Raw genomic sequence first — 23,233 nt, forward strand, 5'->3', positions numbered from 1 at the left:
ATTAGACAGGCTAAACTCTCTAAATACACAGGGTGAATTTCTATAGGTTTTCCCTCTGTCTTGTGTTAGGGTGCGTACAGACATGCGACTATAGTCGTTTGAAACGATCGTTACCGACGGCATTGCCCGACGATCGTTCGTAAAAAGTGCACAAACGATCATTAAAACGACCGACCAACGAGATATGTCGTTGGTAAAGAACGATCCATTCTGCCAGATCTTTTCCAACGACCATCGTTCAAAAAGTAATGTCTGTACAACGATCGGTCATTGATCGTTCGTTCTCAAAGCTTTGCACATGCTCAAACAGTTCTTTTTGACACTTGTGTTTGAAATCAGTTTATACATCATGTTGCGCACGCAACGCTCGTTCCAAGATCGTTCGTACACGAACGATGTTCAAAGTAGCCTTTCTTCAAACGATCATCGGCCGATACCTCCTTTAACATCGTTCGTCGTTCAGAACGAACGATCGTTATCGTATGTCTGTACGTACCCTAAGAGTTCAGGTCCACTGTTAATGTGACGGGCTCTCCTGGGTCATTTCTGTGGAATGTGTGGCAAGCATATGGGCTGCCTTACAGTGGTCAAAAAAGCTTTAGTTCCACACATATTACCGACCAATTACCGCAAAGTTACCGAACACTTAACACATTTACCGCAACATTACCGACCGTTTATCGACTGTTTTATCAAACATTTATCACACCCTGAAATTTTTTTGGGTACTTATCCGTTAGCCGGGCGCATCCGGCAGGTGGCGCTAATTACTATTCCCCCTCCAGGCCGACATGGATAGTAGGGAAAGATGCAACTCTGGTGGTGTTTTGTCGCCACCTAGAGGATGCGCCCGGCTAACGGATAAGTACCTTTTTTTGTGAATACTCAAAAAAGTCTATCACTGGAGGTAATTTTGCGACCAAAAAAAAAAAAAAAAAAAAAAGTTACCACAAGTTATTTATTGTGAATAGAGCCCATTGTGAATGGAGGCCGTTCAGCCCGGCATTATTTCCATCTCATTTACCATCCCTAGTTTGTAGTTTTGCCTCCAGTAGAGGGCTAATTAGATTCAGGAGCTGCTAATTAATTTATTTGCAACCAGAGATCTGGTTCAGCCCTGAAAATTCTGGATCCTGGTGTCAAAAACCTGAGCGGTTCTTGCCTTTTTCATGATTGCAAACTCAGTAAAGGACCAGCCCTTAAAGCGTTGCTATCATATAAATCCGGCATAGCGGGGTCTGAACCCTTTATAATAGTAATTCTAGATTGACGGTGTACCTTAAAATGAATCAGAGCACTCAGTATATGGTTTTATATAAAAAATTGTATTTGCTTATCATACAGCATATATACAAAATATGAACAGTTCCAAGTAGTGTTTCCTTTTAACAGTATTCCATCTCATCAAGGCTTTATAGGCCAAGTGATCATCAATCTTCTAAGTACATTCAAAAAAGAATATAACAGTTGTGTTATGTAGAATAAGATCAAACGTAGTCTCATCTGTATCAATAGCTGTGTATCTAGTAGCTGTGTAAAACTTGTAGTAATCTAATTAAAGAAATAGCATAAAAAATAGCTTCTAAAAAAACTTCTTGCTAACATCTTAACAAAACCTAATGCTGAAAAATTAAGTAAATCACCAGAATATTAAGCATATTACCCCTCCTCTGTCATCTGGTCAGCATCTAGAACCATGTGTGGGAAGGTAGCTTCTGCCTCATGTGTCTTCTCAGGAGATTGTTGGGCTTCTGCAAACTATGAGCTTTCAGCTTCTACTTTTATAGGGATAGGAAGCAATATGGCTGCCCAATCTGGAATTTCCCTGAATCCCAGGTTCTGATTGGCTAAAACTTCGTGTGTCAATGCTTTATCATGTTTTGATTACCAAAGTCATAATATTATGGTTTATAAATTCCTTAATTACCTTATCTTGTGGGAATTAACGTCATTTGGAGTGCTTGCAATGTTTACACATTCTAATCAGGTCATTTCTGACACAATTAATTAAAAAGGGACGTCACCAGCCATCTTGTCTGCTGGCTGCCCCAGACATTGAGACTAAACAATGTCATTCATGACGCATTTCTGATAATATCCCCTTCTGCTAATTAGTTTTTGGAATGTGTCTGTACTTTCCCAAGTCAGGTTGGCACTATAACACTGTACACGGACCTGTAAGAGCCTTCAGCAATTTAAGGCTTGTTGAAGCATACAGGGCTTCTAATATACTTATTTAAATATATAGCTTATTATATAATTCTTCTTAAAACAATCAAGATATAATTGCATATTAAATCTTAATATAAAATCATGTTCTATATATTTGTATTTCTTATAAAATAAATATAATAACTTCCACCGCAAGAGGTCACTTTCTCATCATAAATAATTTATAATATTAATTTTATAAGACTATGAAACCACCAGGTGGCATCATTTGTCCTAAATATGGGACAACCTTACAAAGTTCAGTATTTACATTCCAGAATTGTTTCATAGTCAAAACATGGCATTATATTCTTGATATCTGTAACGACCTTGTAACAAGTACGTCAACAATCTTCTAGCTTGCAAGTTAAAACAATCTTATAAAAGTTTTACGGTACTTATCCGTTAGCCGGGCGCATCCGGCAGGTGGCGCTAATTACTATTCCCCCTCCAGGCCAGCATGGATAGTAGGGAAAGATGTAACTCTGGTGGAGATTTGTAGCCACCTGCCGGATGCGCCCGGCTAACGGATAAGTACCACTTTTACTTTAACTATCACTGACAGAATCCAGCATTAAAAATGTAATTCAAAGTATTAAATTATATTATAGGTTTTAACAATAATTATTTATTTCTTTAGAAGGACTGTATTGATTATTAATATTTATATATACATACACATGACCGCTTTTCCTGCATAAATAAAATCGCTAGAATTCTGACACTGGAGAACCAAATTTAGGTCTCTTTTCCATGGACTGTTGATAGGCAGTGAAATTCCTCTTAAACTCTCACAACTGCTCACTGTTGCTTGCTGAGCACTTAGTTCAACAGTCCATGGAAAAAAGAGGCCTAAGGACTCTTGACAGGAAGTGAAATACCTCTCACAACTGCTTGCTGCTGTCTGGCAACGGCTTGCTGAGCACACAGCGCAACTGCCCGTGGAAAAATAGCATAAGGTCTCTTTCTCCATGGGTTCGGTCTCGAAAGCCCTTATCTTGGGGCGAAACGGCCGTCGACTACACCGCCGCACCTCTATTTACCTGCAATGGCCTGCTAAGTATTTTTGCTCTTATATGTATCATTTTAAAGCCGTATATTACTGTCTTTTAATGAAGATGATTAAAAGTTGAGTTTTACACTGGATGAGCTGCTCCTGGAATCGCTTTCCTTCTCCCTGCATTTCTCCATGGACTGCTGAACTGTGTGCTCAGCAAGCAGTTCATTACCAGTGAGCAGCAAGCAGTAAACAGACAGCAGCGAGCAGTTGTGAGAGTTTGAGAGGCATTTCACTGTATGCTCAGCAAGCAGTTGCCAGGCAGCTGTAATCAGTTACCAGGCAACAGCAAGCAGTCGTGAGAGTTTGAGAGGCATTTCATTGCCTATCAACTGTCCGTGGAAAAGAGGCCTAAGGAATGAAATTGTATGCCAACTAAGGATGGCCAATAATGTATGAAAAATTTTCAGTTTATGCAGGATTATGTAAGGAAAAAAGCAAAAAAAAAAAAAAAAAAAAAAAAAAACACCATGGAAGGTTTCAAATGATCCATTTTCAAGCTGCACAAATAAGGCAGTTGCCAACTTGCCACTGATGGAGAGTTATTTCTCAACAGGGGCACATTCCAGCACCATCTTCCTGATCCTAGAAGGCCAATACTTATGAGCCTTATGCAAGTCCTGTTTAAAGCTAATGGGACTTTTTTTTCCCATACTGCACATGCTCATCTTTGGGAGCACTCACGCTCCCGAAGACTTTCTGAAGTCACCTTTGCCAGCAGAGCCATCAGTATTTGACAGAATTAGTCAAATACTGCTCCCGGGGACAGCGTTGCACCGAAGGCACCAAGAGAGGAGAGGGAAGGCTCATTAGGACCCAGAGCCTTCCATCTCCTTTAGGTAAGCATCTGGCTTTTTTTTTTTAAATCAGTGGTTGCCATTTATTTTAATATTGCACATTTTTCCAGAGCTACAACGTGTGTGTGTGTGGTGTGTGGTGTGTGGTGTGTGTGTGTATATAGATAGATAGATAGATAGATAGATAGATAGATAGATAGATAGATAGATAGATAGATAGATAGATAAAAGAGGAGGCAACGCATAAAATTTATGCTGCGTATCACAAGCATAGTGTGGTAGGCCATATAAAATGCTAATGGCACTGTTCACATCAGCATGTTGGCAATGCAGTTCAATGGATCCATTGCCATAAAACGATGAATTCGGTGTGGTAACACAACGCACCTGTTAACAGTAGCAGTGAAGCACACTTTCTTTGTACTGTGTGTGTGTCATGCATGACTTTTCCCTATTGCTGCAATCCTATTTTTCCAGGGCACGCAATGCCAGTTTGAAAGTAGCCTCATTCTTAAAAAAAAAACTCATTGAAAAAAGGATCTACAAACAGCAACATGGTAAAAAAAATAAAAATTATAGTGCATTTTAATTTGGAACAAACGTGCATTTTATATGTATGCATACACATGTATTTTTGTGATCTGCAGGTGATCCATGGCCAAGCAAGTTAATGTAAAGCCTGGTACACACATCCAATTATGATTGGCCAATACCTCCATGTAGTATGAGAGCCAACAGATTTTCAATACTTTGGACGGATTGTGCAGGTAAGCTCTTAGGCCTCTTTTCTACGGACAGTTGATAGGCTGTGAAATCAAACACTGCTATTCCAGCGCAGGAGACTTGGGCGCAGCCGGCGCCACCATAGACCGTGATAGGAATTACGGCTATCGCGGCGCACAGGGATTAACTTCGGCGCCGTCAGAAGACAGAGCTGAAGTTACTTTTAAAACACTATAATTCGGCCTCCAGCAATTGCTGGAAGCTGAATTAATTCATTTCCCACCATCTATGGTGGCTTGGAGGGGGAATAGTATTTAACGCAGCCGGGACTTGTGCAGCAGCAGGATCAGCCATATACCGGTTGTATCCTGGGCTAAAGTCTCCGACGCCGATTCCTCTCATACGCTGTGAAATGCCTCAAACTCTCACAACTGCTTCCTGCTACCTGGTAAATGCTCACTGCTGCCTGGTAACTGCTTGCTGAGCACACAGTTCAACTGCCCGTGGAAAAGAGGCCTAAGGCCTCTTTTCCACAAACTGTAGAACTTTGTGCTCAGCAAGCAGTTGTGAGAGTTTAAGAGGCATTTCACTGCCTATCAACAGTCCATGAAAAAGAAGCCTAAAGGTCCCTACACATCCAATTTTGCAGATGACTGGCCAATTTTACCACTGCCATGTAATATGAGGGCCAACAGATTTGGAATACTAAAGCCGGGTACATACAAGCTAAATCTTTGAAAAAAGAAAAATCAAATCTGCAGATAATCTTTGTAAAAAAAAAAAAAGTTCACACAATATCTCAAAAGAGCCAGACAAAAAAAAAAAAAAAAAGGGTGTATGAAATATCCAGATATTACAGGCAATGAAAGCATTTTGCAGGAACTGATCTTTTGCACATCTACAGTATCTTTAGGCCTCTTTTCCATGGGCAGTTGATAGGCAGTGAAATGCCTCTAAAATGCTCACAACTGCTTAGGGCCTAGCTGCATCGCATCACTTCCACTGGCATCTGTGTCCCTTCCTGCATCTCCCGATGCGGAAGTCAATTGAAGTGATGGGACACGGCTGCGGGCAGATGCAGTCGTGCAAGAATCTGCAGCATGCTGCAGATTCTCTGATTGCTCCGCACAACATACACGCAGTGCAGTTCCTATCATTGAGCGCAGGGGGCGTGGTGAACTGGGTGATTGACAGGCGGGGGGTATCGCCAAGTCCCCCGGCCCCTACAGTGGCAGAGTAGGAGGGGAAGCAAGTAGCGCTAGAAGGAGGGGCAGCGGGGACAGCGGCGGGGAGGGGGGCCAGAACCCCCCTCCCTCACCTCATCACAGGTCTCCGCCTTCAATGCCTCATTGAAGGCGGAGACCTGTGACGACGGAGGACGCTGCTGCATTCCAGCGCTTAGAGCGCGGAAGTTAGAAGGTGAGTAATGCTCCGTCCGCACCTCCTTGCCGCAGTTATTCTGGAGGGGGAGAGGCGCAGAAGGAGTGGATCTAGGTGAGGGAGGGGGGTTCTGGCGCCCCTCCCTGCCGCTGTCCCTCCTAACGTTGTTTACCCCTGGGGCAACTATGCTAGCTACACTGGGGGCAACTATGCTACCTACACTGGAGGCAACTATAATAGCTACCTATACTGGAGCAGCTATACTACCTATACTGGGGGCAACTACACTAGCTACCGATACTGGGGAAACTATATTACCTATATTGGCAGCACCTATACCTGGCATTACCTGCATGCTTAGTTTTCCGCAGTCGCTCCTTTCCTTTTTTTTTGGGGGGGGGGGGGGGGTGTCTTATAATACCCAGCAAATTTAACCTAGGTACACCTCTGCCGCATAGCTTCTAGTGGAAATGGGTTCTGACTGTTGCCTGGTAACTGCTAACTGCTGCCTGGTAACTGCCCGTGGAAATGAGCCCTTAAAATAAAAATAAAAAACTCTTTCAAACCTCCCTGACTAACCTATGCGACCTAACCTACCTCAACTTGCAAAGATTTTTATCTGACGTGCGTACTTTGCTTAAGAAAAGAATGTGTAGGTATGCTCTCGTACTACATGGAGATGGTAAAATTGGTATTTGATCTTTCATTTTCCAGAGACTTTTCTCTCATGTGTGTACCTAGCTTAATCGGGCTATGCTGCGCAGGAGGATTTCTCAGGCCCTGCTAGGCCGATTTGCATATTTTTTTTTGGTACACGCAGCTACCACTTTGCTAGCTGCGTGTACTTCCCGATTGCCGCCGCGCCGCCCCCCCGCCCTCCCGACCACTTGCGCAGCCTGGCCTACCAGTGCCAGGCAGAGCTGAGGGGTGGATCGGGATGCCCAATGATGTTTGTCGCCATGGCGACGAGGGAAGCCAAATAGGAAATCCCGTTCTGAACGGGATTTCCTGTTCGTGCTGATCGCCGGAGGCGAGGGGATGCCGCTGCACAGTGACTATCATGTAGCTAGCGCTAGACTAGCTACATGATTAAACAAAATTTTTTTTTAAAGTGCTGCGCTGCCCCCTGGTGATTTTAATAGCCTGCCAGGGAGGTTAAGGGCTGGATCCCACTAGGAATCGCTGCAGTGCTTTAAAATAGTGGCAGCGATGTGTGCAACGATTCCTTTAGGATTGCGCTCGCACTTCACTTTTGAAGCTTCCGAATAACGTTTTTATTTTTATTTTTTTTATTTAATAAACGTCATACTTAAAGTGAATGGGAACCGCATTTTTAAAAAAATGAAGAAAATACCTAAGGAGAGGGAAGGCTCTGGGTCGTATAGAGCCTTCCGTCTCCTCTCTCGGTGCTCTCTATCCTGTGCTGGCTCCCCCCCCCCCCCCCCCCGTTTCAATCCCCCACCGAAAGGGTATTTGGAAGTCTTCAGGAGCCGTGTCCTCCCGAAGACGTGCAGCTCCATACTGCACACACGTGAGCGTGCAAGAGAGCGTGCTTGCGCAGGTGCAGTACAGGGCTGCCCTTCTTCAAGAGCACTCGGGCTCCCTGAAGACTTCTGAAGCCTCCTTCGGCCGGGTAAAGCAGTATTTGACTAAATTAGTCAAATCCTGCTACCGGGCGAGCCAGCACTGGAGCGAGGGGACCAGGAGAGGAGCGGGAAGGCTCTATAGGACCCAGAGCCTTCCCTCTGCTTGGGTAATTATCTGTCTCATTTTTTAAATGCGGTTCCCATTCACTTTAACCAGGTGTCCTGATGTCCGCCTTCCATCCACAGCCTCGCCCCCTAAGGCCCCTTTTACACTAAGGCCTCTTTTCCACGGTGCTCAGCAAGCAGTTACCAGTAGAGTTGGGCCGAATGGTTCGCCTGCGAACGGTTCCATGCGAACTTCAGTGGTTCGCGTTCGCGTCCCGCAGGCGAACCTTTGCGGAAGTTCGGTTCGCCCCATAATGCACATGGAGGGTCAACTTTGACCCTCTACATCACAGTCAGCAGGCCCAGTGTAGCCAATTAGGCTACACTAGCCCCTGGAGCCCCACCCCCCCTTATATAAGGCAGGCAGCGGCGGCCATTACGGTCACTCGTGTGCTGCCTGCGTTAGTGAGAGTAGGGCGAGCTGCTGCAGACTGTCTCTCAGGGAAAGATTAGTTAGGCTTAACTTGTTCCTGTCTGGCTGCATACCTGTTCTGTGAACCCACCACTGCATACCTGTGCTGTGAACCCACCACTGCATACCTGTGCTGTGAACCCACCACTGCATACCTGTGCTGTGAACCCACCACTGCATACCTGTGCTGTGAACCCACCACTGCATACCTGTTCAGTGAACCCACCACTGCATACCTGTGCTGTGAACCTGCCACTGCATACCTGTTCAGTGAACCTGCCACTGCATACCTGTTCTGTTCAGTGGGCCCGCCACTGTATACCTGTTCATTGAACCCACCACTGCATACCTGTGCTGTGAACCCACCACTGCATACCTGTTCATTGAACCCACCACTGCATACCTGTGCTGTGAACCCACCACTGCATACCTGTTCTGTGAACCCACCACTGCATACCTGTGCTGTGAACCCACCACTGCATACCTGTGCTGTGAACCCACCACTGCATACCTGTGCTGTGAACCCACCACTGCATACCTGTGCTGTGAACCCACCACTGCATACCTGTGCTGTGAACCCACCACTGCATACCTGTGCTGTGAACCCGCCACTGCATACCTGTTCAGTGAACCTGCCACTGCATACCTGTTCAGTGAACCTGCCACTGCATACCTGTTCAGTGAACCTGCCACTGCATACCTGTTCAGTGAACCTGCCACTGCATACCTGTTCAGTGAACCTGCCACTGCATACCTGTTCTGTTCAGTGGACCCGCCACTGTATACCTGTTCATTGAACCCACCACTGCATACCTGTGCTGTGAACCCACCACTGCATACCTGTGCTGTGAACCCGCCACTGCATACCTGTTCTGTTCAGTGGACCCGCCACTGCATACCTGTTCTGTGAACCCGCCACTGTATACCTGTTCTGTTTAGTAAACCCGCCACTGTATACCTGTTCTGTTTAGTGAACCCGCCACTGTATACCTGTTCTGTTTAGTGAACCCGCCACTGTATACCTGTTCTGTTTAGTGAACCCGCCACTGTATACCTGTTCTGTTTAGTGAACCCGCCACTGCATACCTGTTCTGTTCAGTGGACCCGCCACTGTATACCTGTTCAGTGAACCCGCCACTGCATACCTGTTCTGTTCAGTGGACCCGCCACTGTATACCTGTTCAGTGAACCCGCCACTGCATACCTGTTGTGTTCAGTGAACCTGCCACTGCATACCTGTTCTGTGAACCCGCCACTGTATACCTGTTCTGTTTAGTGAACCCGCCACTGTATACCTGTTCTGTTTAGTGAACCCGCCACTGCATACCTGTTCTGTTCAGTGGACCCGCCACTGTATACCTGTTCAGTGAACCCGCCACTGCATACCTGTTCTGTTCAGTGGACCCGCCACTGTATACCTGTTCAGAACAGGTATGCAGTGGCGGGTTCACTGAACAGGTATACAGTGGCGGGTCCACTGAACAGAACAGGTATGCAGTGGCGGGTTCACTGAACAGGTATACAGTGGCGGGTCCACTGAACAGAACAGGTATGCAGTGGCGGGTTCACTAAACAGAACAGGTATACAGTGGCGGGTTCACTAAACAGAACAGGTATACAGTGGCGGGTTCACAGAACAGGTATGCAGTGGCAGGTTCACTGAACAGGTATACAGTGGCGGGTTCACAGAACAGAACAGGTATGCAGTGGCAGGTTCACTGAACACAACAGGTATGCAGTGGCGGGTTCACTGAACAGGTATACAGTGGCGGGTCCACTGAACAGAACAGGTATGCAGTGGCGGGTTCACTGAACAGGTATACAGTGGCGGGTCCACTGAACAGAACAGGTATGCAGTGGCGGGTTCACTAAACAGAACAGGTATACAGTGGCGGGTTCACTAAACAGAACAGGTATACAGTGGCGGGTTCACAGAACAGGTATGCAGTGGCGGGTTCACTGAACAGGTATACAGTGGCGGGTCCACTGAACAGAACAGGTATGCAGTGGCGGGTTCACTGTTCAGTGGACCCGCCACTGTATACCTGTTCAGTGAACCCGCCACTGCATACCTGTTCTGTGAACCCGCCACTGTATACCTGTTCTGTTTAGTGAACCCGCCACTGTATACCTGTTCTGTTTAGTGAACCCGCCACTGCATACCTGTTCTGTTCAGTGGACCCGCCACTGTATACCTGTTCAGTGAACCCGCCACTGCATACCTGTTCTGTTCAGTGGACCCGCCACTGTATACCTGTTCAGTGAACCCGCCACTGCATACCTGTTGTGTTCAGTGAACCTGCCACTGCATACCTGTTCTGTTCTGTGAACCCGCCACTGTATACCTGTTCTGTTCAGTGAACCCACCGCATCAGTGCGCATACCTGTGCAGTTAAGTGAACCCACCTACCTACGTGAGTGCACGCAGTGTGATATACCACTCCGTGCATACCCGATATGGACAAAACAGGTAGAGGAAGAGGTAGTGCCAGAGCCAGAGGAAGGCCACCCGACAGATCTGCGCGAGGTCGTGTAAATGTAATTTCGTGTGGACCTGGCCCACAGTACAGTGCTCGGAAGAAGGCACGTCCCATCACCTCCCAAGATTGTCAGGACGTGGTTGAGTATTTAGCGACACAGAACACCTCATCTTGCTCAGCCACAAGCGCTACTACTAGCACCACTTCCGCTGCATTTGACACTTCGCAAGAATTATTTAGTGTTGAAATCACTGATGCACAGCCATTGTTGTTACAGCCAGATGAATTTTCACCAGCTCATATATTTGAGTTACCCGGCAACACTATGGATGTAACGTGTAAGGAGGATGAAGGACCTACTGATGGTGCATGTTTGGATTTGTCTGAGGCAAGCGAAGCTGGGCAGGATGATTACGATGATGACGATGATAGGGATCCTCTGTATGTTCCCAATAGAGGAGATGAAGAGGGGGACAGTTCAGAGGGGGAGTCAGAGAGTAGTAGGAGGAGAGAAGTTGCTGAAAGAAGCTGGGGCAGCTCTTCGTCAGAAACAGCTGGTGGCAGAGTCCGGCACCATGTATCGCCACCTATGTACAGCCAGCCAACTTGCCCTTCAGCATCAGCTGCTGAGGTGACGGTCCCCATAGTGCCCACATCCCAGGGTGGCTCAGCGGTGTGGACATTTTTTAATGTGTGTGCCTCAGATCGGACCAAAGCCATCTGTTCGCTCTGCCAACAAAAATTGAGCCGTGGAAAGGCCAACACTCACGTAGGGACAAGTGCCTTACGAAGGCACCTGGAGAAAAGGCACAAACAGCAATGGGATGGCCACCTGAGCAAAAGCAGCAGCAGCACACAAAAGCAAAGCCACCCTCCTTCTCCTCTTCCTCTTCCATCAGGTGCATTATCTGCTTCTGCCGCTTTCTCCCTTCCACCTTCACAGGCACCCTCCTCCATTCCGCCTCTGCCCTTGAGCGGTTCCTGCTCCTCGGCCCGCAGCAGCAGTCAGGTGTCCGTGAAGGAAATGTTTGAGCGGAAGAAGCCAATTTCGGCCAGTCACCCCCTTGCCCGGCGTCTGACAGCTGGCGTGGCGGAACTGTTAGCTCGGCAGCTGTTACCATACCGGCTGGTGGACTCTGAGGCCTTCCGTAAATTTGTGGCCATCGGAACACCGCAGTGGAAGATGCCAGGCCGCACTTATTTTTCGAGAAAGGCCATACCCCAACTGCACCGTGAAGTTGAGAGGCAAGTGGTGTCATCTCTTGCGAAGAGCGTTGGGTCAAGGGTACACCTGACCACGGATGCCTGGTCTGCCAAGCACGGGCAGGGCCGCTACATTACCTACACAGCCCATTGGGTGAACCTGGTGGTGAACGATGGCAAGCAGGGCGCAGCGGACCAAATTGTGACACCTCCACGGCTTGCAGGCAGGCCTCCTGCCACCTCCTCTCCTCCTGCTACATGCTCTTCGCTGTCCTCCTCCTCCTTGGCTGAGTGGCAGTTCTCCTCTCCAGCTACACAGCCCCAGCTCTGCAGGGCCTATGCTGCATGCCAGGTAAGACGGTGTCACGCCATCTTAGACATGTCTTGTCTCAAAGCGGAGAGTCACACTGGAGCAGCTCTCCTGGCTGCTCTTAAGAAACAGGTGGATGAGTGGCTGACCCCGCACCACCTGGAGATAGGCAACGTGGTGTGCGACAACGGCAGCAATCTGCTTGCCGCTTTGCATATGGGGAAGCTGACACACATACCCTGCATGGCACATGTCATGAATCTAGTGGTTCAAAGATTTGTGGCAAAGTACCCTGGCTTAGCGAATGTCCTGAAGCAGGCCAGGAAGTTCTGTGGGCATTTGAGGCGGTCTTACACAGCCATGGCACGCTTTGCGGAAATTCAGCGCAAAAACAACATGCCGGTGAGACGCCTCATTTGCGATAGCCCGACTCGCTGGAACTCGACCCTGCTCATGTTCTCCCGCCTGCTAGAACAGAAGAAAGCCGTGACCCACTACCTCTACAACTACAGTAGAATGAAACAGTCTGGGAAGATGGGGATGTTCTGGCCCGACAACTGGACACTGATGGAGAATGCATGCAGGCTCATGCGGCCGTTTGAGGAGGTGACCAACCTGGTGAGCCGCAGTGAGGGCACCATCAGCGACTTAATTCCCTACGCTTACTTCTTGGAGCGTGCTGTGCGTAGAGTGGCGGATGAAGCTGTGAATGAGCGTGACCAGGAACCGTTACGGCAGGAACAGGCATGGGACCAATTTTCATCAGACCCAGCTGTTTCCTCAACACCTGCGGCAGCACAGAGGGGGGAGGAGGAGGAAGAAGAGAAGTCGTGTGCAGAAGACGAGTCAAACTCAGAGGATGATGAGCAAGGTGTTTCTTTGGGGGAGGAGGAGGAGGAGGAGGAGGGGACAGCGGCAGGAGAACAACCTCAGCAGGCATCGCAAGGGGCTTGTGCTGCTCAACCTTCCCGTGGTATTGTTCGCGGCTGGGGGGAGGAGGTTGACTTACCTGACGTCACTGAGGAAGAGCAAGAGGAGATGGAGGGTACTGGATCCGACTTTGTGCAGATGTCGTCTTTTATGCTGTCCTGCCTGTTGAGGGACCCCCGTATAAAAAACCTCAAGGGGAATGAGCTGTACTGGGTGGCCACACTACTAGACCCTCGGTACAGGCACAAAGTGGCGGACCTGTTACCAACTCACCGGAAGGTGGAAAGGATGCAGCACATGCAGAACCAGCTGTCAACTATGCTTTACAATGCCTTTAAGGGTGATGTGACGGCACAACGCCAGCAAGGTACCACTGCCACTAATCCTCCTCCCGTGTCCACGCAGTCAAAGACAGGACGCTCCAGCGATCTCATGGTGATGTCGGACATGCGGACGTTCTTTAGTCCAACGCCTCGCCGTAGCCCTTCCGGATCCACCCTCCACCAACGCCTGGAACGGCAGGTAGCCGACTACCTGGCCTTAAAGAGACTCCGTAACAAAAATTGCATCCTGTTTTTTATCATCCTACAAGTTCCAAAACCTATTCTAATGTGTTCTGGCTTACTGCAGCACGTTCTACTATCACCATCTCTGTAATAAATCAACTTATCTCTCTCTTGTCAGACTTGTCAGCCTGTGTCTGGAAGGCTGCCAAGTTCTTCAGTGTTCTGGTTCTGTGATGCATCTCCCCCCTCCAGGCCCCTCTATGCACACTGCCTGTGTATTATTCAGATTAGGACAGCTTCTCTCTTCTCTCTTATGTTTTACAAGCTGGATAAATCCTCCTCTGAGCTGGCTGGGCTTTCACATACTGAGGAATTACATACAGGCAGAGCTGTCTGCACTCTGCAGGAAGAAACAGCCTGACACTTCAGTGGAAGATAGCTGCAGGGGGAAAGAAACACACAAATGATCTCTTGAGATTCAAAAGGAAGGGTGTATACAGCCTGCTTGTGTATGAATGTATTTTCTATGTGTGGACATACTGTACATCAACGACTTCCTGTTTTGGTGGCCATTTTGTTTGTTTATAAACAAACTTTTTAAAACTGTTTTTAACCACTTTTAATGCGGCGAGGAGCAGCGAAATTGTGACAGAGGGTAATAGGAGATGTCCCCTAACGCACTGGTATGTTTACTTTTGTGCGATTTTAACAATACAGATTCTCTTTAAGTGTGGATGTAGACACTGCTGTGAACAGCGATGAGGAACCCTTGAACTACTGGGTGCGCAGGCTTGACCTGTGGCCAGAGCTGTCCCAATTTGCCATCCAACTTCTCTCCTGGCCTGCCGCAAGCGTCCTGTCAGAAAGGACCTTCAGCGCAGCTGGAGGCATTGTCACAGAGAAGAGAAGTCGCCTAAGTCACAAAAGTGTTAAGTACCTCACCTTTATCAAAATGAATGAGGCATGGATCCCGGAGGGCTGCTGCCCGCCCCAAGACTAAGTCAGTCCCCGCACACACAGCATCTCTGCCTGCACGCCGTGTGACTGGCTGCCTGGCCTGCCCCAAGAAGACTAAGTCGCTCCCAGTCCCTCCACACAGCATGTCTGCCTGCAGGCCGCTTGACTACCTTCTCCGCCACCACCAACAGGGTCCGGGACTCCAGGCGGATTGCTGAATTTTTTAGGCCGCTGCTAGCAGCGGCCGCTGTAATAATTTTTCTGGTGCGTGTACATGACTGCCTAATTTTTCTGGCTGCACTGCGGGCAGCTGCAACAACAAAAGAAAAGGCATGTACATGCGCCCATTCCCCTTCGTGATCATTACCTTGCCGTGGTGAAGGGGCTTGCGTATCACAATGAAGCAATGACCTGCGCCTAGATGAGTGTCTCGGGGGGCACACCCACGATAATAAGGTCGTTGCCTCATTGTGGTCAGACCAAATTTGATCAGCTGGACAGTCACTGTTCTGTCATTCAGCTACATCAGCCAGGCGACCATATGGGCTGTAAAGCCACCAAAACCTGCACTCTCGCCATGGTGCGCACCAGTCCAGCACGGCCGTCACTACACAAACAGCTGTTTGCGGTGCGTTACACGGTGAGTTTGGTGTGTCAGTGTGAAGCAGTACCTTAATTACACTACCTGATTGATGTATACACATGCAAGATGTTTGAAAGCACTTTAGGCCTGTCATTTAGCATTCAATGTGATTTCTGCCCTTAAAACGCTGCTTTGCGTCAAATCCAGATTTTTCCCCGGGACTTTTGGCATGTATCCCACTCCGCCATGCCCCCCTCCAGGTGTTAGACCCCTTGAAACATCTTTTTCATCACTTTTGTGGCCAGCATAATTTTTTTTTTTTTCAAAGTTCGCATCCCCATTGAAGTCTATTGCGGTTCGCGAACTTTAATGCGAACCGAACCTTCCGCGGAAGTTCGCGAACCAGGTTCGCGAACCTAAAATCGGAGGTTCGGCCCAACTCTAGTTACCAGGCAGCAGCAAGCAGTTGTGAAAGTTTGAGAGGCATTTCATTGCCCATCAACTGTCCGGGGAAAAGAGGCCATAGGCTCCCTACTCACGATTCCAGTTTTTTTAATCGGTTTTTACATCAGATTCCGATTTTTAATCGTTACTGCATGCTGCATTTTTTCCTCTGTTTTTCTGTTGATTGCATTCAGGGAAAATCGGAATTGCGAATCAGAATCGGTGTGCAGGGAGCCTTACTCAGTTGCTCTCAGTTATAACTGTAAGACTACTGACTTTGAAAGTAATGCCCATGTTTTCCTATGGCACAGTTCCCACCATACGCGTTTTAACAAACCGTTTTCACAATGTATACCAACGTATTGTGTAAGTGTAAAAAGGCCCTTCAGGAAGAAATTAAATTTAAACTTAAACACTCCCCCCCCCCCCCGAATTGCTGCAAAATCGATTTTCTAAGCAATTTTGCAGTGTTACTATATACAGCATTGAGCACAAAGGCGCTGAAAATGCTGCATGTCCTGCGATTGTAATTAACCCTAATGGCAATGGTGGGTTCAACCCCTTTAAGATACACTGGCAAAGCTTTTTTGGGAATAACCGGCAATTGTCATCGCAATGCAATGATATTGTCTGTTGCCATGCAACACAAAGGACTGGGAGCTTAACACACACAATACAGTCTTGGTTGTTCAATCTTACCACTTTCATGTAGTATAAGAGCTGATCAAAACAAAGTCTTTCAGAGTGTTTTTAATGTTACGTAGATTTAGTAAATCTGTACAACCAAAATTTGTATGGTGTGTGTTGAGCCTTAAGCCTCAAACACATGCCTGACTTAAATTGGCTGAAGTGTCTGATAACAACCGCCTCAGCTGATAATCAGGCATGTGTACAGCAGCTGGCGATCCCCCAACATGCCAGCGATCCACCAGGTGGATCTACTCACCTCCAGCGATGCCAATCCCCCACCAATCCCATTGTTCGCTCCGTTCCCCAACCTACCATGTGATGTCATGCACGTGCCACACCTCGTCTCTCCACATAGCAACCCAACTGACACGTGGTGTGTGCAGCCTGGCCCAACGACGTTGCCCAAGGGGGATCAGCCGACAGGCAACATCCGTCAAAGGTGTGCACGCACATCACATTTTAAGATGATGTTTGGACTGCAGACATAGGTGCTTAACTTGAATCCTTGTGCAAATCACTTGATACTCCTCCCTGTATTACCTGATGAAGCGGGATTGAGCCTGCGAAACGCGTTGCAATTTTTTGGGAGTTTCTAATAAATGTGTTTGACTGTCTGAATCACAGTCGTTGTGTCTGCTTGAGGGAGGTAAGACCACCACTTCCTCCTTCATTTTTGCCAATTAAGTTGGTTTTTAAGCTCATTTAATCTAATTTTATACTTTTGGCGCCTCTGTTCATTATATACAATTTGGATTGCACGCGATTTGCCAATAACAAAGTGCACTGCAATTACCATGGTTACCTTTTTATAGCAGATACGATTAGCTTTTTTGGCCAATCACATATGCACTGCATGCAGCATTTTTCCTGCACTTGCGATTGATCTAAATTATTAGAGCAACCCCAATACCATTGAGTGAGTGTCAGGCATGCACAATAATCTCATTGAAACACACAGTAAAAAAAAAGAGAAAATTGTGATCAGAGCGCATTCGCAAGCCAATTGTGATATTTGGTGGAAAAGAACCTAAACATCTACAAAACCTTAGGTATGCTAGACTGGTTTCACCCACATGACAAACTTGCTCAATCTCAGCAAAATTAGTTATGACAGTGAACAGACAAAATATGTACAATACAAAACTACAGAGAATTAAAAAAAAACAATCTAGCAAAGCTATCTTACCAAGAATTGTTTCTCCTTGTCTTCAATGTTGAAGTGTTTGGTTCTTCTGCACAGACAAAGACCCATGGCTCTGAAAGAGAAAATAGGGCGATAACTTACTTGCTCTTGTTGCAGTTTAATACTTAACACTTGGCATAAATCATTAATAACGATTAACTCCTCTAAACTGAACAAATAATGTACAAATAGCTAAACAACAAGAAATAGCTTTTGCACTTTAAATACAAGGCCATTCTCATTAGCATAGGACTTTGGTGATATTTTACACTGTACCACTCTTAAATACACATTATACAAACAAACTTCACTGTAAGAGAAAAAACAAACAAACGTAACTGCTTAAATTTAAAATGAGCTAAAGAGTAACTAAAAAGTAATATTGAAAGAGCACTCATTACATTCACTTTAGTAGGTCCTACTTAGGCTGGGAGCACATTTGTCTGCCAGCTTTCTGCGCGTGTTTTCTGCATGCGTTTCTGCCCACAGTGTATGTCTCTATGTGGGAAAAAGTGTATTTTTTTCACAGATGCTAATGTAATTGACAGAGCAAACGTATGCTTTAGGCCTCTTTTCCACGAACTGTTGACAGGAAGTTAAATGCCTCTCAAACTCTGACAAATGCTCACTGCTGCCTGGTAACTGCTGACTGCTGCCTGATAACTGCTTGCTGAGCAAACAGTTCGTGGAAAAGAGGTCTTACTGCTGTCAGTTTTTTTTTCCTGCATGGGATAAAAAGTATTGAAGTGTTCACTATCACATTCATTTACATAGGTTCTCAGTTTTCCTGTGCAGAAAACGTGAAAAAAGCAAAAACGGTGAGCTCCCAACCTTAAAAAAATTATATATTACAGGCTACTTATTAGCTACAGGCTCACTATACACCAGCAGTCCTAGATGTGCTGCCTTGCTTTCAAGGGCATAAAGAGATGATTTGCATATTCGGGTGTGATGCATCATGGGAAACCAAAGTTTTTAAATTAAAGTTAAATTACATTTATCAATGCTACTTATTCAAATATACTTCAAATTTCATCACCAGAACCTCTTTTGAGTGGCTGTTACATTTAGGCCTCTTTTCCATGGACTGTTGATAGGCAGTGAAATGCCTCTCAAACTCTCACAACTGCTCACTGCTGCTTGGTAACTGCTCACTGCTGCCTGGTAACTGCTTGCTGAGCACACAGCTCAACAGTTTGTGGAAAAGAGGCCTAAGGGCCTGTTCAGACTATCTGCGTATAAAGAATGCGTTTAAAATCAAAGAAACGCAAGTTGAAAAACGCATGCGTTTTTCTTGCGTTCTAATGCGTATTCTATTGCGTTTTGCACACACACGTGATCCAGGGAAAAAAAAGAATTATGGGAACCGCAGAGGGAAACGGACGCTAAAAACGCAATAGTATGCGTTTTTGATACGCGTCCATAGACTTTCATTGCGTCCGTTTCTATGCGTGACGCACAGAACTGCGTGCAGCAATGCGGATGAGAAACGTATGCGTCTCATACGCATACATGTGAACTAGCCCATTCAAAAGCATTTCTATGCGTTTTTGGTACCCAGACACGTTCCCTGAAAACGTCTAGGAACGCGCATAGTCTGAACAGGCCCTCAGTAAGTATAAATGTTTAAATATTTATATAACTGTGGGTATGTGCTAGAACTAAACACATCTTCAATGAATTAAAAAAAAAAACCCAAAAAAACAACAACAACTGGAAAGGTGGGAGTGGTTTTAACACACATCCAAAAGATGAACAACACATTGCCAATTTGGTTGGGATTTGTATGCAGAATGGACTATTAAAATGCAGTTTTAGCCTTTATTGATTGATCCAGTTTGAGGCTGGGTGCACACATAGCAAAAACGCTAGCATAGCGGAAAACGCTGCATTTTATGCAGCAATGTTAGTCTATGGGACACAGGAGAAGCTGCGTTACACTGCGTTTGTACAATAGGTGTTTTGAAAACGCTGGTAGTGTTGCATGTTATGCAGGCTGGCTGACAAAATGCACATAATGAAAGTCTATGGTAATGCATATGCATTGCGTTTTTCATGCATTTTTTTTAATGCGTTTTTAATTAAAAATTAAAGTTCTCTGATGTGCTTCCACTTCCAGTTGTCTTCCTAGTGATTTGCAAAATAAACGCATATGCGTTTTACATTAGCGAACCACTTACGCATTAAAATACATGCAAAACGCATGAAACTCGTATCTGCGTAAAAAAAATGCAAAACACCAAAAACAATAGAAAAACGCAAATGCACCATACAAAAACACTACTTTTTCACACTATGGCCTCCTTTCCACAGACTGTTGATAGGCAATGAAATGCCTCTCAAACTCTCACAACTGCTCACTGCTGCCTGATAACTGTTTGCTGAGCACACATCTCAACAGTCCAGGGAAAAGAGCCCTATGTCATATGTGAACCTAGCCTAAGGCCTCGTTTCCATGAACTTATAGGCAGTGAAATGCCTCTCAAATGCTTACAACTGCTTGCTGATGCCTGATAACTGCTCACTGCAGCCTGGCAACTGCTCACTGCAGCCTGGCAACTGATAGCTGAGCTCACAGTTCAACAGTCCGTGGAAAAGAAGCATGAGTCTGAATAAAAACTACGATGAAATTTGCAACTCTGAGGCCTCTTTTCCACGAACTGTTGAGCTGTGTGTTCGGCAAGCAGTTACCAGGCAGCAACAAGCAGTTACCAGGCAGCAGTGAGCAGTTGTGAGAGTTTGAGAGGCATTTCACTGCCTATCAACAGTTTGTGGAAAATTAGCCTAAAAAAAAATAACATTGATCATCTTTACTAGGAATGGTTAACGAGATGCAACTATTTCTGAGTTGCTGCAATGATTATGCAAATATATATATACAGATTGCGGCCTCTTTTCCACAGACTGTTGATAGGCAGTGATATGCCTCTCAAACTCTCACAACTGCTCACTGCTGCCTGGTAACTGCTTGTTGCTGCATGGTAACCACTCACTGCTGCATGGTAACTGCTCGCTGAGCATACAGCTCAACAGTCTATGGGAAAGAGGCCTGAGGGCCCTTTTCCACAAGCAGTTGATAGGCAGTGAAATGCCTCTCAAACTCTCACAACTGCTTGCTGCTGCCTGGCAACTGCTTGCTGAGCAAAACATTTAGGGCTCGTTTCCACTATTGCGGTGCAGAATCGCCTGGATTCCACCGCTGTTGAAATTCCATGAATTAGCATGCGGATGCGAATTTTTGCGCGGTTTTTGCCGCGAATTCGCATGCGAATTCGCATAGGTGAGGGTATATGCGAAATTAACCATGTCACTGCCTGTTTGAATTACATTGGTACCTATGCGAATTCGCATGCGAATTCGCATGAAAATTCGCATACCATAGCCGCATGCGAATTTCCTATTAAATACATTAGCGGCGATTCGCATGCATTCCACTCGCAGGCGAATTCGTTGGCTCTTTTGTGCGTTTTTATACCGCTGAAAAAAACGCACCTCAACAACGCTACAGTGGAAACAGGCCCATCCACTTGCATTACATGTGCGAATCTGCATGCGTTGGACGCATGCAGATTCGCGATAGTGGAAACGAGCCCTTAACTGTCTGTGGAAATGGGCCATGAAAATGTATCAAATTACATATATTTGCATACAGGATTTGACTAATCCTACATTAATGCGGAATTAAGCTTGGTACACACTTTCAAATATGGTTGGCCAATCACTGACTGATTTTACCACCTCCATGTAGTATGAGGGTTTACCTACACAATCTTCTCAAAGTGGGCTCTATTCTCAATGATTTACCGCATGCGTAAAATTTTACGCATTAATTACCTGCATGCGTAAAAAATGCGGTAAAAGTCCGCAAAAGTCGGTAGTTTCCGCAAAAAATAAAAATTCACCAAAAAAAGAGGCGCCTTATTTCTGACTTAACTAACAAATTTTTATCACCTACTAGTACTTGGTGATATATTTTGCTTCCCATTAACTTAAATGGAGTCTTGACCAACTATAAAATAAACGCCAGTAAATCTGAAATACTCCCTTTTTAGTTAACTACACAGACTATGGAGGCTTTAAAATCTAGCGTCTCTTATAAATGGCAAGGGACAAGTTTTAAAATATCTTGGCATCCAGGTTACTTCACTCACCTCCAATCTTAGGCCACATACACACATCAGACCATAGTCTTTTGAAAATGAAAGATCACAGACCAATCTTACCACCCTTCATGTAGTATGAGAGCCATACTCTACACAGTCTTTTCTATGGAGCTGAACTCCCCATCAGAAAAAAATCTTTGCAAGATGCTGAACACACAGATCCTGTACAGACACAAAAGATCAGTATCTGCAAAAGATCTGTTCCTGCCAGAAATCCATTCCTGCAAATTGCAATGATAGTCTATGAGATCTGCAGATCATCATACACACATGATTTAACTGACATTCATCTGCAGATCAGATCCACCAGGATGGATTTTCAGATCTGCGGATCTGCAGATGAATGTCAGTTAAATCATGTGTGTATGATGATCTGCAGATCTCATAGACTATTATTGCAATTTGCAGGAATGGATTTCTGGCAGGAACAGATCTTTTGCAGATACTGATCTTTTGTGTCTGTACAGGATCTGTGTGTTCAGCATCTTGCAAAGATTTTTTTCTGATGGGGAGTTCAGCTCCATAGAAAAGACTGTGTAGAGTATGGCTCTTATACTACAGGAAGGGTGGTAAGATTGGTCTGTGATCTTTCATTTTCCAAAGACTATGGTCTGATGTGTGTATGTGGCCTTATAAAACATAATGTCACTCCCATCATAAATAGGGTAATTTACGATCTTCGTAAATGGGAAGATTATCATATCTCTTGGTTTGGCCGCATGGCAGCATTTAAAATGAACTCCCTTCCTAAGTTGTTATATGTATTTTCAGCAATACCATTTTGGATTCCTAAATCATTCCTGATCCCACTGCAGAGCTCTTTATTAAGATTTATTTGGCACTGCAGACCCCCCCCCCCCCCCCCCCGTATTGCAAGATCTATACTTAAGCTGAGTACACACGTACGATAACGATCGTTCGAAAACGAACGATAACAACAATCGGACCAAGAATCGTGCGTTCCAAATTTTCCAACGATCGTTTTTTTGGGACGATAACGGCCGTTATCGTTCAATCCGACCGATCCAATCCGGCGGATTTTTTCGAAAGATAATCGTTCAATCGTTGCAGTGTACAAAGATCGTCCGATAATGATTATCTGTGGAGTAGTATGCATGTTCTTATTGCCTGTCATAACGTCACTCCCGTTTGCGCACGCATTTTTTTATCGTTCGTCGTTCAGTACTTTATACTTATATCGTTCACGTGCGTACACAATCGTTCATTACGAACGATCTTTGTGGTCTAATTTGAATATCGTGTAAACGTCACGAATCGTTCGTAACGAACTATCTTTATCGTACGTCTATACGAACCCTTACTCTTCAAAGACATGCTGGGGGATTATCAGTCCCAAATTTATATAAGTATTACATTGCAGGGCAGATCAGACAGATGGTGGCCTGGTGGGAACGAGGCCCACATGCTAGATGGGCGCAGATTGAGTTTCTTG

At 45.8% G+C, this 23,233-nt stretch overlaps 1 protein-coding gene across 1 annotated transcript in view; it reads right to left on the reverse strand.

The window, feature by feature from the left end:
• The window catches only part of LOC137525681 (fibroblast growth factor receptor substrate 2-like), a 71,728-nt gene extending 54,042 nt beyond the window's left edge, over positions 1-17,686 (reverse strand). The window contains exon 1 of the mRNA XM_068246846.1: positions 17,621-17,686. Within this exon, the coding sequence (XP_068102947.1) occupies positions 17,621-17,686 (66 nt within the window). The remainder of the gene's footprint in view (positions 1-17,620) is intronic.
• Between the last annotated feature and the right edge of the window lie 5,547 nt (positions 17,687-23,233).

The sequence above is a fragment of the Hyperolius riggenbachi genome, chromosome 7, assembly GCF_040937935.1.
Source record: "Hyperolius riggenbachi isolate aHypRig1 chromosome 7, aHypRig1.pri, whole genome shotgun sequence".
NCBI lineage: Eukaryota > Metazoa > Chordata > Amphibia > Anura > Hyperoliidae > Hyperolius > Hyperolius riggenbachi.